This window comes from Heterodontus francisci, chromosome 30 (assembly GCF_036365525.1).
Source record: "Heterodontus francisci isolate sHetFra1 chromosome 30, sHetFra1.hap1, whole genome shotgun sequence".
Classification (NCBI taxonomy): Eukaryota; Metazoa; Chordata; class Chondrichthyes; order Heterodontiformes; family Heterodontidae; genus Heterodontus; species Heterodontus francisci.
The window spans coordinates 50,114,192-50,131,072 of NC_090400.1; the positions used below are offsets into that span (position 1 = coordinate 50,114,192).

Here is a 16,881-nt window from a genome sequence, read left to right on the forward strand (position 1 = left end):
AAGCAGAATAAGTGTTGCAACTTGTGCGGTGAGGCAGGCCACCTCTACAAAACCTGCCCCAAACGCTGCCTCAGTTATGGTCAGGCAGCAAGGTCCAAGGAAAGGCCGGGAGAAAGAACAACGAATGCGTCTGGTGCTGGGAAGGAGACAAGCAACCCTCTCCGCAGCGAGGAAAGTCTACCTGAGAAGGAGAAGAAAGGGGAGGCAGCTGAAACCAGTGACCCAGCACCTACCCTGCACCCGGAAACCCCTCCTCCACAGACAGAATCAATGGAGGAGGAGGCAGCAGATGGACAAACTGGTCAGTGGCAAGTGGTACAAAAGAAAACCACAAGGAAAAATCTGCCTAAAGCGGAACAGGCCACCACCCAAACCAGTGGCAAGAGGAGGCTATCGTCTGAGACAGACTACAGCAGCTCCTCCTTGTTGGACGAGGATGGGCCAGAACGACAGCACCTACAAAAGAAGGGGCAGGACTCAAAGGAGCTGGAAGATAAAGCCCCCCAGCCCCCGGGCACTGGAAGCTGTGATGGGCCCAGCGTGCCCCAACCCCAAAGCGCCGAACCTAGTGACATGGCCAGCGCATCCCAGCTCCGGGACACCGAGAGCAAAGACACGTCTGGTGCACCCCAGCTCCAGGAAGCCGGGAGCAGTGATGTTTTCGAGGAGGAAACAACGGCAGAGGACAGCTCAATCCTTGCTGTCTACAAGACCCCGCAATGTCACCCCAGCAGAATAAACCCTGCAGGAGAAATCAGGAGGGGTTTTTGAGCCCAACGAACATGAAACAGCTTGCGTACACTATGGGTATGCAAGAACATCCCGAAGGACTGGGACTTGCAAGGACAAATGGTATGGGAAGCAACAACTAACTTTTAAAAAATGGGTATGATTGCTTCAATTAACGTGCGTAGCATTAAATCCACTACGTGATGTGTTTAAGCCTTGGATTATCTCGCCAAGGTCAAAGCCGACCTACTGTTTCTGCAGGAGTGTGGAAGACCACACCTCAGCACCTACAGACAGTGGTTGCGATGGTGGTCCCACGGGCCATCGATCTGGTCGGGGGGTAATGATTGCCGTTCCTCCGGACTGGGTATTCTGCTGCTGGAAGGTAACTTCACCATCTCCAAAGTTAAGGAGGTGGTGGGCGGTCGCCTCCTCGTAGCAGATGTAATGTACAACAATGCTCTGCTCCGGTTAATCAATATGTAAGCCCCGGTTCAATGCAGCGAGCGGCTGACCGTCTTCCAGCAGGTCCCACTGCTGCTGGCGATGTCCAGGCCGGTCATCCTAGGCGGTCACTTCAACTGCATCATCGATGCGGCTGGACGATCCGGCAGAGACGACAGCGAACTGGACGCTACGTCCAGATTCCTAATAGAAACAGTAAAACATACCAAACTGCACGACGTCTTCAGCAAACCTGCAGACGGAGCACAGCGCAGATACACATGGTCAAGATCGGATGGGTCTGCCCTTTCCAGGATTGACTTCCTGTTTGTGTCCCTTGCTGTCACGGTCAGATCCACTGACATCAAGACGGTGTTCTTCTCCGACCATTGCCTCTTACTGGCCAACTGTCACTTACAGGATGACCAGCGGGTTGGCAGGGGGTCATGGAAGCTCAATGCTACACTGCTAACCCCAGAGAACGTTGAGGAACTCAAAAGGGATTACAAAGGTTGGAGGACCGTGAAACCCCTCTTTGAGTCTCCAGTTCACTGGTGGGAAGCGATCAAGGAGAACATCAAGAAGTTCTTTATCTTCAAAGGTGTTCAGAGGGCGAGGGAGAGACAGAAGGAAATGTCCCGACTCCAGAAAAGTATGCAAAATCTGCTCCGGCTGCACACGATGGGGGTCAAGGAGGACCTCCATGAGGTGAAGAGTCAGCAGTCCTCGCTCTTTGACACGGAGGCCTCCAAGATCATCTTCCGGTCCAGAGTCCGCTCCATCGAGCAGGATGAGACTTGCTCGTGTTACTTCTTCCTAAAGGTACACACAGAGAGCTCTGTTATCAGCAGCCTGAAGGAAGAAGATGGCTCGGTAACGTCTTCGCAGTCCGACATACTAAGGATCAGCAAATCCTTTTATGCTGGGCTGTACAACGCGAAGCCCACAGACAGCAGAGCCTCCCAGTCCTTCCTGTCGTCTATCACAGAGGTCTTAGATGACATGAGGGAGAGACTGGACAAGCTGCTAACTCCGGATGAGCTGACAAAGGCCGTCAAGTCCTTCGAGACGAGTAAACTCCCGGAAGCGATGGCTTACCGGTTGAGTTGTATTCGTCCCTGTGGGACTGGGTCGGCCCAGACCTGCTGGAAGTATACGAGAGTATGCTTCTGGCCGGCAGTATGTCAGAATCCATGAGGGACGGCATCATCACCCTCATTTACAAGCGGAAGGGGGAGAGGGCAGAAATCAGAAATTGGCGGCCCATCTCACTGCTTAATGTTGACTACAAGATTCTGTCCAAAGTCAACGCCAGTCGGGTCAAGTCCGCCCTGGAGTTGGTGATTCACCCTGACCAGACTGCACTGTACCTGGCAGGAAGATCTCTGTTAGTCTCGCGCTACTCAGGGATACGATCGCCTATGTACGGGACAGGAGGGTGGACACTTGCCTCATCAGCCTGGACCAAGAGGAGGCTTTTGAAAGGAGTGCTGAGGTTCTATTTGTCGCAAGTGTTGTGAAGGAAGAGCCTGGTCACATTGCTGCAGAATGCTCCATGCAGTTGGACCGTGCCGTACCACCTATCCTTCGTGGAAAAGTTTCTGTGGAAAAACACCTTTGACCACCAATCCATCAGGGAGTGGTCTGCACGGAATGTCCTCAAGGCCCTACGGGAAAAGGAGATGGTGGATCCTGTCGGATGGTTCCCCGAGCAGACCGCCAAAGTCATTTGGCGGAATGCCTCATTACCAGAACTTTCAAACAAGCACTAAGATGTAGCTTGGCTGGTGTGAGAAAGGCCCTCCCCGTCAGCTCCTTCCTGCATGCCCGAAGTCTCACCCCCTCCGCACAATGCCCTCGAGGTGGCTGTGGTGGGGAAGAGATGGTTTCCTACCTCCTTCTGGAATGTGTCTTTGCAAAGCAGGTGTGGAAAGAGATGCAGTGGTTTTTGTCGGGGTTGATCCCAAGCAGCTCTGTAACACAGGAGTCTGTGCTCTACGGGCTGTTCCCAGTGATGCACACCGAGATAAGCATCAACTGCTGCTGGAGGACTATCAATTCGGTGAAAGACGCCCTTTGGTCTGCCCGAAACTTGCTGGTCTTCCAGCGCAAAGAGTTGTCCACGACCGAGTGTTGCAGACTGGCACATTCCAAGTCCAGGACTACGTGCTGAGGGACGCACTGAAGCTTGGGGCAGCTGCTGCTCAATGGGGAAACACCACTGTGTGAGGTGCCCCCACCATAGAGAACTGAGGGGCTGGATCCATGGAAAACCCCTCGAACTGTATCCGGAAAATATTTGTTTGCTGCAAAAAGTACATGGCAGGTAAAATGAAATGGAAGGGTTGTGAGGCAACTCACTCCTGTATTGAAGGAAACTGATCTCCTTTGCACTCTTTGTATTGTTGACTTGGTGCTGTTTTTGAACTATTTTATAATGTATTTTTTACAGTTTTTTACGAATAAAGTATATTTTGGAAATGTAAAAAAAGTGTTTCAGCATGTAATACCAGTCAAAGACAGTAGATGGCGACCATACTCTACAGTCGGTGATATCTCAATGCTTCAAATTATCAATGTTTGGGACCAAAGATGTGTGATTTTAGCACCAACATAACACCTGTCAGGAGAACTGATGTTTATCCCTTGCATCCAGTAACACTGTTCTTCTGACAGCACAGTGATCTTATTAGAAGCATTTTTTTTCCTGTCACTTTGTTTTGCGTTGCTAACGTCTCTTATTTTGCAGGTGACCGGGTTTAAATAAAATTGGTTATTTTCTTCCTTTGTGCTTCTAGACTTCACTGAAGAGAGTGAGAATGCAAAACAGATAAAATAATGTTTGGAATATCACACATGGCGTCTATTAGAATTTACTTTGCAAGGTGTCAGCCATGGGTCAGTTAGTAGCATTCTCACCTCCGAGTCAGGAGATTGTGGCTTTAAGTCCCACTCCGGTGACTAGAGCACATAGTCCACACTGACATTCCAGTGCAGAGGGAGTGCTGCATTGTTGCAGCTGCTGCCTTTCAGATGAGATGTTAAACTGAGGTCTCATCTGCCCCTTGGGCAGACTTGTAATATCCCACGGCACTATCTCAAAGAACAGATGTCTTCACCCCAGTATCCTGACCTATATTTATCCCACAACCAACATCACGAAAGTACAGATTATCTGGGCGTTACCACGTTACTGTTTGCAGGAGTTTGCTGTGTGCAAATTGGTTGCAGCATTTCCTACATTAGAACCAGGACTACACTTCAAAAGTAATTCATTAACTGTAAAATACTCTGGAACGTTCTGATGTTGTGAAAGGCACCGTTGGAAATGCAAGATTTATTTTTCTTTATGTCTTGGCAATTGAGATTCTGGACTCCTGCTGGGAAAGCAAAGTGTGACATTTCCTCGGATATTAATTTACAAAATATATTGTACAGGTGGTGGGGAAGTCATTATTTTCAGGAGTTTTTGTCAGGTTACGGGAAATCTGAACTCTTTATACTCCAAGTTGAATTTGGGATGGATGCATGTAGAGAATATGTTTTACTTCCTTATGTGAGCGAGAGAGAGAGGTAGAGAGTTCAAAAGAGGTATAGAGAGATAGCGAGAAAAAGTTGGTGGCGGGTGGAGGGTTGTTTCAGAGAAGAAATGATAGAGAGAGAGGGATTACAAAGGAAGAGGGGTTGCAGAGAGAGAAAGAAGTACAGATAGAGGTACAGAGACAATAAGCACAAGGAGAGTGGAATACGAAGAGAGCAATAGGTGCAGTGAGAGGTCACAGAGGGAGGGTGCAGAGAGTGCATAAAGAGAAAAGAATTATGGACAGAATGTTAGAGCCTGACAGACAAGAGATGGAGAAATTCCATCGCAATCTGTATACTGACAGTGAGCATACATCAGAAGAATTCATTGTCTGTAAATCACTTTACAATGTCCTGAAAGATTGTGGGTTCTTCACATCTTTAAGAATTTTTATCTTTCATATTCTTTCTGTCGTTCCGCTGTGACCTCCCACTTTGAGTGTTAAACTCATCAGGGAGATTGTTATCTTCAATCAGCCCTTGGGTTATCTCAGTCTGGATGGATCAGCACCTGCTTCCATCCCAGATTCCTCCTATTTCTCATTTACACGTTACCCTGCAACACCATCCAAAAGCACCACATCAGTTTCCACATATACGCTAATGACATCCAGCTCTACCTCACCAGCATCTCTCTCAACCCCTCTACAGTCACTAAATTGTAAGACTATTTATCTAACATCCTGTATTGGACAAGCAGAGATTTCCTCCAACTAAATATTGGGAAGACTGAAGCCATTTTCTTCGATTTCCCGGCAGACTCCGTTCCCTAGCTACCAACTCCATCCCTCTCCCTGGCAACGGTTTGAGGCTGAACCAGACTCTTCGCAACCTTGGTGTCATATTTCACCCTGAGATGAGCTTTTGACCACATATCTGGGTCATCACTATGTCTACTATGTGGCTGACTCCACCACTGCCTCAGCTCATCTGCTGGTGAAACCCTCATCTATGCCGTTGTTACCTCTGGATTTGACTATTTCAACATAATCCTAACCGGAGTTCTAAGTTCTACTCTCCATGAGCTTGAGGCCATCCCAGGTCCTAACTCACACCAAGTCCCATTCACCCATCACCCCTGTTCTCACTGACCCACATTGGCTCCCAGTTAAGCAATGCCTCGACTTTAAAATTCTCAACCTTGTTTTCAAATTCCTCATGGCCTCGCCCCCCCTCCCTATCTCTGCAATCTCCTCCAGCCCCACAACCCTCCGAGATATCTGTGCTCCTCCAATTTTGCTCTCTTGAGCTTCTCTGGTTTTAATTGTTGCACCATTGGCAGCCTTGCCTTCAGCTGCCTAGGCCCTAAGATCTGGAATTCCCTCCCTAAACCCCTCTGCCTCTCTACCTCTGTCTTCTCCTTTTAAGATGCTACTCAAAGCCTACCTCTTTGTCCAAATTTTTGGTCGCCTGCCCTTATATCGCCTTTTGTGGCTCGGTGTCAAAGGTCTGAAGCACCTGCGGACGTTTTACTACATTAAAAGTGCTAAGTTGTTGTTGCTGGAAGTATTGGAGACTTGAAATACAGTTCTGTCTGGGTACTGCTGTGGAGTAGGAATTGACTGACATGGATTTTTCAGGGTTTCAAACCGCTTACCGTTCCAACTGTGCTCTGGCTCTTTTAAACCAAATTTAATCTTGTCAGAAATAAAAACAAAGTGCTGGAAATACTCAGCAGTTCTGGCCACATCTGTGGAGAGAGAAACAGACTTAACGTTTCAGGTCTGCGACCTTTCATCAGAACTGGCAAAGGTTGGAAATGTAATGGGTTTTAAACAAGTAAAGCGGGATTGGAGGGAAAGGGAACAAAAGGGAAGGTGTGTGGTAGGACGGAGGGCTGGAGAGATTAACTGATGGGGAGGTCATGGGGCAAAGGCAAAGAGAGCGTGCTAATGGTGTGATGAAAGACAAAGCATTAGTGCAGAGAGAGTGTTAATGACAAAATAATGATCAGCCCTAGCCAAAAGCACAAGCATGAAAAGCCTAGTTTAAGGCAGGCACATGGTTAAAAAAAATGATAAAACAAAATAAAATAATAAAAAAAGGGCCAGTCATGTTCTGAAATGATTGAACTCAATGTTCAGTCTGGAAGGCTGTAGAGTGCCTGATTGGAAAATGAGGTGCTGTTCCTTGAGCTTGTGTTGATGTTCACTAGAACACTGCAGCGGGCCAAGGACAGAGATGTGGACATGAGAGCGGTGGGGGGGTGGGGGTGGGGGTTCAGATTTACAGCATCCACAGTATTTTGCTTTTATATTAATCTTGTCACAGTTGCTCTTAAATATTTCCCTTTACCCTAAGATTAACCTAAGGTTTCACTTGTATCATCAGTTGCTAGGCCATGATTATAAAGTGCCATGCAATTGCTGTCAACCCAGGCTCTGACAAGGTGTTGGTTAACACATGGAAACAGAACAGTGGCACTTCAATATCAATGTCTCCTTATCGGCATATTCCAACGTTACATAAAATGTACAGAAACAGCCCTTTTAGCCCAACAGGTCAACACTGGTGTTTATACTGTACATGAGCCTCCTCCCACATTACATATCTTCATTAAAGTTGTTCAGTAGAACCGTTGGTCCAAAATGGCTGTCGAGAGGTGCCAGTCTTCATTCAGTAATTGAAGTCCCGAGCGCAGTGAGCACAAACTCGCACCACATCACTCTACAGCGTATTGTGTCACAGCACATCAGTGAGTACTGCTGGAGGAAGACACTGGTTAGAATCATGATCCTCGATAAAAAGTTAGAGTCACATCAGTGCAAGAGAATTTTAATCACTAACAAATGTGGTATTGATTAACTTTCATTTTGATTCCAATCACAGAAATGACCGAGGAATACAATAGCACCACAGCTGATGGAGATCCCTACCATCACTTAACTCCAGATACTGATGTGTTCTATCAACTTGCATTAGCGTATTCACTAAATCACCCATTCATGTACACTGGGCGGAGCGAGTGTGAATATTTTCAGGATGGCATTGTCAATGGAGTGGAATGGTATCCCATATATGGTATGTTCCAATTGTACAATTTCCTTCTATTTAAGTGATGCTTGAGTTTGACACAGTTCAGTGATAACATGTGTTTTAAGGTTCTTGATGGTCCCTGACTGAATGAATAAAGAATGATCTTATTACAAATCTATACAGAGAGGGCAGCTCTATTTGTAATGCTGTAACCAGGGCAGGCTAATTGATGCATTGTGAGATGCATTGTTAAGGGAGTGTCTCTAAATGACATGCAGCCTGTTGGCATGTAGCCAGGTAGCCATAGAGTACAAGTGCAGGGTGCTGTTGGAGGTTTCTACTCCCAATGAGGATTGCAGGGGACCGAATGTTTTGTAGGCTGGAATTTCTTAATTGTCATTTAAATTTGGTGACACTCACTTTTAGTTTGGACGGGCAATCTGTATTTTTGTTAAACTTGCTTCAAGTAGATTGGTTGAAGTTGCCTTGGACATTGCGACTCTATTGGCCTGTGTAAAAGAGGAACTTCAGAATGTACCCAAGGTAACCATGAAATCTGACTGCACAATAGGTACGAACATACAAATTAGGAGCAGGAGTAGGCCACTCGGCCCTTCGAGCCTGCTCTGCCATTCAATAAGTTCATGGCTGAACTGATTACTCCACATTTCCACCTACCCCTGATAATCTTCCACCCCCTTGCTTAGCAAGAATCTATTTACCTCTGCCTTAAAAATATTCAAAGACTCTGCTTCCACCGTCTTTTAAGGAAGAGAATTCCAAAGACTCACAATCCTCAGAGAAAAAATTTCTCCTCATCTCTGTTTTAAATAGGCGGCTCCTTATTTTTAAACAGTGACCCCTGGTTCTAGATTCTCCCACAAGGGGAAACATCCTTTCCTCATCCACCCTGTCAAGACCCCTCAGGATCTTATATGTTTCAATCAAGTCGTCTCTTACTCTTCTAAATTCCAGCAGATACAAGCCTAGCCTGTCCAATCTTTCCTCGTAAGACAACCCGCCCATTCCAGGTATTAGTCTAGTAAAGCTTCTTTGAACTACTTCCAGCCCATTTATATCCTTCCTTAAATAAGGAGACACACAGTACTCCAGATGTGGTCTCACTAATGCCCTGTATAACTGAAGTATGACCTCCCTATTGTATTCAATTCCCCTCACAATAAATGATAACATTCTATTAGTTTTCCTAATTACGTGCTGTACCTGCATACTAACCTTTTGCGATTCATACACTAGGACACCCAGATACCTCTGCATCTCAGAGCTCTGCAATCTCTCACCATTTACATAGTATGCTTCTTTTTTACTCTTCCTGTCAAAGTGGACAATTTCACATTTTCCCACATTATACTCCATTTGCCAGATCTTTGCCCACTCACTTAACCAATCTATATCCCTTTCTAGCCCTCATATGTCCTCTTCATAAGTTACTTTCCTACCTATCTTTGTGTCATCAGTAAATTTAGCAACCATACCTTTGGTCCCTTCATCTAAGCCATTTATATAAATTGTAAAAAGTTGAGGCCCCAGCACAGATCCCTGTGTGGAACACCACTTGTTACATTTTGCCAACCAGAAAATGACCCATTTATGCCTACTCTCTGTTTCCTGTTAGCTCGGCAATCTTCTATCCATGCCAATATGTTACCACCTACACCATGAACTTTTATTTTCTGCAATAACCTTTTGATGTGGCACCTTATGAAATGTCTTCTGGAAATCTAAGTACAATACATCCACTGGTTCCCCTTTACCCACAGCACATGTAACTCCCTCAAAGAACTCCAATAAATTGGTTAAACATGATATCCCTTTCACAAAACCATGTTGACTCTACCTGATTACCTTGAAATTTACTAAATGCCCTGCTATAATGTCTTTAATAATAGCTTCTAACATTTTTCTGAAGACAAATGTTAAGCTAACTGGCCTGTAGTTTCCTGCTTTCTGTCTCCCTCCCTATTTAAATAAAAGAGTTACATTCGCTATTTTCCAATCTAACGGAACCTTCCCCGAACATAGGGAATTTTAGAAAATTAAAACTAACCCATCAACTATCTCACTAGCCACTTCTTTTAACACCCTAGGATGAAGTCCATCAGGACCCAGGTACTTGTCAGCCCGCAGCTCCAACATTTGTTCAGTACTACTTCACTAGGTAGTGGTTATTAGATGCCCTATGCATTCAGTGGGCACCACAGGGAAGTGACTCAAGTGTGTCATAAAGACCCCACCTGCCAAGAATGAGGCATATTAATTTTGTCATATGAAACATTAATTTTAAACTGTTGCTGGACTGAAGAGATGAATTGTTTAAAGAGATCAGCAGTGGATGGAAAATTTTGCATACTAAGACAGTTGCCTGGAGATACAATAGAATGGCTCCCTGATCCAGTTAACCCAAATGGATTTTGATCATCAGACATTTAATGTGGGACAAGCCAGCATTCCATTTTCCCTCCACTGTGGGTGTCTGCTAAGATAAAAGGAATCCATAAAAGTGCAGGGGAGTTGTTTAAAAAAAAAAACGAGTCACATGACTAACCTGCTGGCCCAGGTTTGATTTTTGAGCGGCTCACAGAACAGTTTGGGTCAGACTGCAACTGAACTTGAAGAAAGAGCCTCTCTCCTGCCTGGCTCTCTCTCTCTCGCTTTCTCTCATAAATTTCCAGATCCACTGAAGACACTTAAACCTTTAAGAGAGAAGACTCCTACATCAAAACAAGTTTGAAAGCATCCACAGGGCCCCATCGAAACAGCAAGATTTACCTGTAATCAAAGACTCTACATCGAACTCAAAGGGCAGTAAATAAATCCCAGCTATTGCTTCAAACTTTTCCCCTTTTATTCTTTCTACTTTTCTGTCTCTATCTGCATGTGTGTTTATCGCATATGCGTGCTAGCATGGCTGCGCGCCACAGATTCATAGCTGTTTTAACTGAATTAGAGTTTTAAGGTTGATAAACTTCCAACTTTCTTGTTCAAATCTAAGAAAACCTGTCTGGTTGATTTCTTTGCCTCACAATTGGATAGCAATGAACAAGGATTCACTGAGGGGGAGCTAAAAATACGGTGTTTTTAAAATTAAACCCTATTACAGTTAAAGCAGACAAAGGCTGAGAGGGAACCCTGAGACCCCTTTCTCACCTGGTCGTAACAGAAATTTGGGGGCTCACGTCCGGCTCTGACCCACAGGCAAATGAGACATTGGAAGTGGGAAGTCAAATTGATCCCAATCAAAAAGAGAAAAGATTTCAATACAGATTTTCTTGTGGTTGTGTGTGCTACAATACTAACATGTCTGTGACTGAAGCTAGTAGCTCCCCAAGCCAGGGTGAAGTAACTTGGGATAAGTTAAAGGCACTGTCCATGGAGGAGTTGAGGAAAATGGCTGAGCAGTGTGGGATCACTGTACGTGGCATGGCTAGAAAGTCTGAACTCCTAAGACTAGTGGCCAACCATTTTTCCCTAAATCTGAAGAAGCAGAAACCGGGTTAGAAATAGACTCCGACAGGGTATCGCGAGCAAACATACAATTGGAACAGAGGAAACTTGAATGAGAAGAAAGAGAAAGTGAGAGACAGGAGAAAGAGAAAGAAACAGCCTTCCAGAAGGAATGTGAGAAAAGAGAGAGACAGGAGAGCAAGAAAGCAAGACAAGAGAAAGAAACAGAGAGGAGAGAAAGAAAGAGCCTCTCAGCAGGAACATGAAGAAAAAGAAAGCGGAAGAGAGAGCCTTCCAGAAGGAACGAGAAAAGAGAGAGCTGAGGCGGCTTAAGTTAACTGTGGGGAGGTGGGGTGCGACAGAGTAACCCAAGTGAAAGCATGGCCAATATGGAGGAGCGTAATTCAGGACTGGGTACTGAATTATTAAAATTTTCCCAATTAATTCCAAAATTCAATGAGGGAGACGTGGAAGCATTTTGTGTATCTTTTGAGAAACTTGCAAGGCAGTTAAAATGGCCAGCTGAGGCTTGGACACTCTTGCTACAAAGCAAGCTAACAGGAAAAGCCCATGAGGTTTATTCCCTGTTGCCAGATGAGAGTTCATCCAATTAAGAACTGACAAAAAATGCTAACCTCGGGGCATATGAGTTAGTACTGGAAGCCTATCGCCAGAAGTTTAGAACTCTCAAAAAGCAAGCTGATCAAACTTAGCTGGAATTTGAGAGAAACAAGCAGCTGGCTTTTGACCAGTGGCTGAGGGCTTTTAAAGTACAGCCCAGCTATGACAATCTCAGAGGTAATTTTGCTCGAGGAATTTAAAAACTCTCTCCCACTCTCCCATAAAGACACACGTAGAGGAACAGAAAGTTCATAGAGCCCGGCAAGCCGCGGTGCTGGCTGATGAGTTTGCTTTGATCTACAAGTCGCTTCCCCAGGGGAAAACCTTTCCTAGTCATCCCCACAAATCCGAAAAGGACAAAGGGTGGGAAGGTGATAGAAGCCCAAGCAGTCCTGGGAAAGACGGAAAAACAGGAGACACAGGGGGCCCTCCTCCAGCCAAAAAGTAAGGTGCTGTAAGTAGGGGTGAGACCCAGAGACCTGTGTGCTTCCATTGTAATAAAGCAGAGCGTCTAAGAGCTGGCTGCTGGAAACTAAAGGGAAAACCTGTAGGGTTAATCAGGGCACACCTTCTCCGTGAAGGAGAAGGGACCCTGATGGAAAGGACAGCTGAACAAGCTGTGGCTTTAACTGCAGTTATAATAAGACCCGGGAAGCCTTCTGCTATGAGTGCAGGAAAATTTAATAGGATTCCTGAAGGTTATCAGGATTTTGTGTATGAAGGGAGAGTAACCTCATATCCCTTGAGTGGGGCAAGCAAGCCCATAGTAATCCTCAGGGACACAGGGACCACTAGATCCCTTTTACTGGAAAAAGGCCTGAACTTTCCCTCAGAGAGTGCAGTGAACACCAGAATGGTGGTGAATGGTCAGTTCTGATGAAGGGTCACTGACCTGAAACTCAGCTTCTCTTTCCACAGATGCTGCCAGACCTGCTGAGTATTTCCAGCATTTCTTATTTTTATTTCATATTTCCAGTATCTGCAGTATTTTGCTTTTATTATTATGGTGGTGAATAGTATTGGAGGGCAGTGTACACCTGTACCTTTACATTGGGTGCACTTGAAGTGCGACCTAGTTTTGGGAGCAGTGACCGTAGGAATTGTCCCTAGTTTGCTTGTGGACGGGGTTGACCTGCTTCTAGGTAATGATCTAGTGGGGGTGAAGGTGGTAGCTTCCCCAGTAGTGAAAGAAAGACTGCAGGAGGTCAGAGAGACAGGGCAGTGGCAGGAGACGGTCCCCTGCAGTTTCCTAGAATGTGTAGTAAATAGGGCCATGATCAAACCAACTCCCCCAGAGGACACTGAATTGGCACTGCAGGCAGATGACCCTGAGGTCTGTCTGTCTGAGACTTTCTTTGGAAAGTTAAAGGACCCAGGGAATGAATTAAATGAATCTTACCTAGCTGAGGCTCAGCGAGTCGACCCAGTACTATGTGAGTTAGCAGTGGCTGCCCAGACTGAAATTGAAGCAGAGGGAGTCCCTGATTACTACGATTTAAAGAATGAGGTACTGATGATGAAGTACAGACCTGAGGACAAAGAGTGGACAGTGGTTCACCAGTTAGTGGTGCTGCAGAGGTACCGGAGAGAAATATTAAAAATGGCCCATGAGATTACAATGGCTGAGCATGTCGGTATACGAAAAACCATAGCCCGCATAAGACAGCAGTTTGACTGGCCAAAACTCCACAAAGATGTGGTGGTGTACTGTAGGAGTTGCCACATATGCCAGGTTGAGGGGAAACCCCAACCTCCAGTGAAATCTGCACCCCTAAGTCCTGTATCGGTGTTTGGCAGACCCTCCAGCAAAGGGCTGGTGAACTGTAAGGGACCCCTGTCGAGAACAAAAGGGACCAGACAGGCAGAAGGCTGGCAGAAAAGTTAGAGAGGAAAGGGAAAAAAGGGACAAAGAGGACAGGTTAAAGGAACTCTGGGAGGAATCCCAAATGGAAACAACTACTGTCCGGTCAGCCAACCCCGAAATGTTCGAAAAGTTAGACCCCACATTTTCCTATATAAATGCAGACACTAGAAGCACCCCGCCAGAGTTGCTAACAGCATTTACAGGAACCTGCAGAAACAAAGAAATTCCTCAAGAGGGCAGAGAAACTGAGGGTGATGCCTCACCTAGCCGAAGTGCCACAGGGGAATGCAGTAGAATCTGGACAAATATCTGGAATCAGGGATGCCCCAAAGGACAAAGGTAAGATGAGCAGAGATTCCACCCCCACAGTCAGGAAAAAAGGGAACCAACCATCCCCTATGGTGAAAAGCCCTTGCATGACTCATCAAAGCACTGAAAGAGAGTTCAGAGTAGATCCACCCACTGCCGATGCTCACGAGCAGAACTCCAACCTAGGGCTAATTAAATCTAACCCTCCCCCTGCAAACCTCAACAGGAACAAAGACACTCCAGGCAGTCATGGAAATGCGCGAACGGGAAAAGAAACTTCCCCAAAAATCACATGTTTATTGGGATGCCAAAAAGGGCAATTTATAGCAGCACTGCTCCCAAGAAAAGTCAGGCTGTAACAATTTTTAGGATTTCTGAATGAATGAGAGAGGTGTATGTGTGTATTTTCTTGTACCGACTCTTCTCTCTAGTCCCTTTTAATGAAATGCTCTTCTAAAAATTGCATTTCATTCCGTTGGGCGTGGAGGTGTCATGAAGACCCCACCTGCCAAGAATGAGGCATATTAATTTCGTCATTTGAAACATTAATTTTAAACTGTTGCTGGACTATAGAGATGAATTGTTTAAAGAGGGCAGCAGTGGCTGGAAAAATTTGCATACTAAAAGACAGTTGCCTGGAGATACAATAGAACGGCTCCCTGATCCAGTTAACCTAAATGGATTTTGATCACCAGACATGAATGTGGAACAAGCCAGCATTCCATGAACCACCACCACCCCACCTCCCCCCACAGCTGTTGTCTACTAAGATGAACGGAATCCATAAAAACATGGGAGTTTGTTAAAAAGCAACTCGTCACATAACTAACCTGCTGGCCCAGGTTTAGTTTTTGAACTGCTCACGACAGTTTGGGTCAGACTGCAACTGCACTTGAAGAAAGACCCTCTGTCCCCTCTCACTGTCCCCCTCTCTCTGTCTCCCCGTCTCTCTGTCTCCCCCTCTCCCTCTCTCTGTCCCCTTCTCTCTCTCCCCGTCCCCCTCTCTCTCTCTCTGTCCCCCTCTCTCTGTCCCCCTCTCTCTCTCTCCCCCCTCCCTCTCTCCCCCTCTCTCTTTCTCTCTCTCCCTCTCTCTCTCTCTCTCTCCCTCTCCTCCTCTCTCTTTCTCCCCTTCTCTCTCTCTCCCCCCCTCTCTTCCCCTCTTTCTCTCCCCCTCTATCTCTCCCCCTCACTCTCCCCTCTATCTCTCCCCGTCTCTCCCCTCTCTCTCCCCCCTCTCTCTCCCCCCTCTCTTTCCCCCCTCTCTCTCTCTCCGTCCCCCCCTCCCCACTCTCTCTCTCCCTCCCCTCTCTCCTCCCTCCCCCCTCTCTCTCTCTCCCTCTCTCTCTCTCTCCCCCCTCTCTCTCTCTCCCTCTCTCTCTCTCTCCCCCCTCTCTCTCTCCTCCTCTCTCTCTCCCCCCCCCTCTCCCTCTCCCCTCTCTCTCTCCCTCCCCTCTCTCCCCACTCCCCCCTCTCTCTCTCCCTCTCTCTCTCTCCCCCCTCTCTCTCTCCTCCTCTCTCTCTCTCTCTCTCCCCCCCTCTCTCCCTCCCTCTCTCTCTCCCCTCTCTCCCCCCTCTCTCTCTCTCTCCCCCCCTCCCCCTCTCTTCCCCCCTCTCTCTCTCCCCCTCTCTCTCTCCCTCCACTCTCTCTCTCTCTCTCCCCCCCCTCTCTCTCTCTCCCCCCTCTCTCCCCCCTCTCTCTCTCCCCTCTCTCTCTCCCTCCCCTCTCTCTCCCCCCTCCCCCCTCTCTCTCTCTCCCTCTCTCTCTCTCCCCTCTTCCCTTCTCCCCCCTCTCTCTCTCTCCCTCTCTCACTCCCCCCCTCTCCCCCTCTTTCTCCCCCCTCTCTCCCCTCGATCTCTCCCCCTCTGTCTCCCCTCTATCTCACCCTCCCCTCTCTCCCCCCTCCCCCCTCTCTCTCTCTCCCTCCCCTCTCTCCCCCCTCCCCCCCCTCTCTCTCCCCCCTCTCTCTCTCTCTCTCCCTCCCCTCTCTCTCCCTCCCCTCTCTCTCCTCCTCTCTCTCTCCCTCCCCCTCTCTCTTTCTCCCCCTTCTCTCTCTCTCCCCCCTCTCTCCCCCCCTCTCTCCCTCCCCTCTCTCTCCTCCTCTCTGTCTCCCTCTCCCCCTCTCTCTTTCTCCCCCTTCTCTCTCTCTCCCCCCTCTCTCCCCCTCTCTCCCCCTCTTTCTCCCCCTCTTTCTCCCCCTCTATCTCTCCCCCTCTCTCTCCCCTCTATCTCTCCCCCCTCTCTCTCTCCCCCTCTCTCTCTCCCCTCCCCTCTCTCTCCCTCCCCCCTCTCTTCCCCCCCCCTCCCTCCCCCCTCTCTCTCTCCCCCCTCCCCCCTGCCTCTCTCTCTTCCCACCCTCCCCCTCCCTCTCTCTCTCTCTCTTTCTCAACGAGTTGGCTGTTGTAAGGTTGAGCAATTCTTCAACCTTCGAATGAGAGGAAGCTTGAAGACCTGCCTCAGCCTATCTTTGGATACTGCGACAAGCAGTTCATGTGCAGTTTTCTTGTTTTCTTTGTAAATTTGTAGTTTTGTTGAAGTGTTTCTAATGTCAATATTGCTTAGGTTCCATGCAGGATTATAACTATATTTGGGCGCAATGCATGGAGATTACGGTGGAGCTGAGCTGCTGTAACTACCCGACAATAAATGAACTGCAGCAACACTGGATAGACAACAGGAAGCCTCTTGTACAATACCTGATGCAAGTTCACATTGGTAAGTTTATGACTTGGTGCCTAAATTACACAGGGCATGTAAATGGAAAATTTGAACTCTGATTGAAAGGAGCTGTTTAAGATGATAAAGGATTTGATCTGGTAGGTAGAGAGAAATTGTTTTCTCGAGTGGGTGCGCCCAGAACAAGGGGGCATAACCTTACAACTGGAGCTGGGCT

At 47.2% G+C, this 16,881-nt stretch overlaps 1 protein-coding gene across 5 annotated transcripts in view; it reads left to right on the forward strand.

The window, feature by feature from the left end:
• The window catches only part of LOC137346764 (carboxypeptidase D-like), a 230,705-nt gene that overhangs the window by 164,736 nt on the left and 49,088 nt on the right, over window positions 1–16,881 (forward strand). For all 5 annotated transcript variants that reach the window (XM_068010553.1, XM_068010554.1, XM_068010555.1 and 2 more), the window contains 2 exons: window positions 7,585–7,776; window positions 16,551–16,703. In XM_068010553.1, coding sequence (XP_067866654.1) covers window positions 7,585–7,776; window positions 16,551–16,703 — 345 coding nt within the window. The remainder of the gene's footprint in view (window positions 1–7,584; window positions 7,777–16,550; window positions 16,704–16,881) is intronic.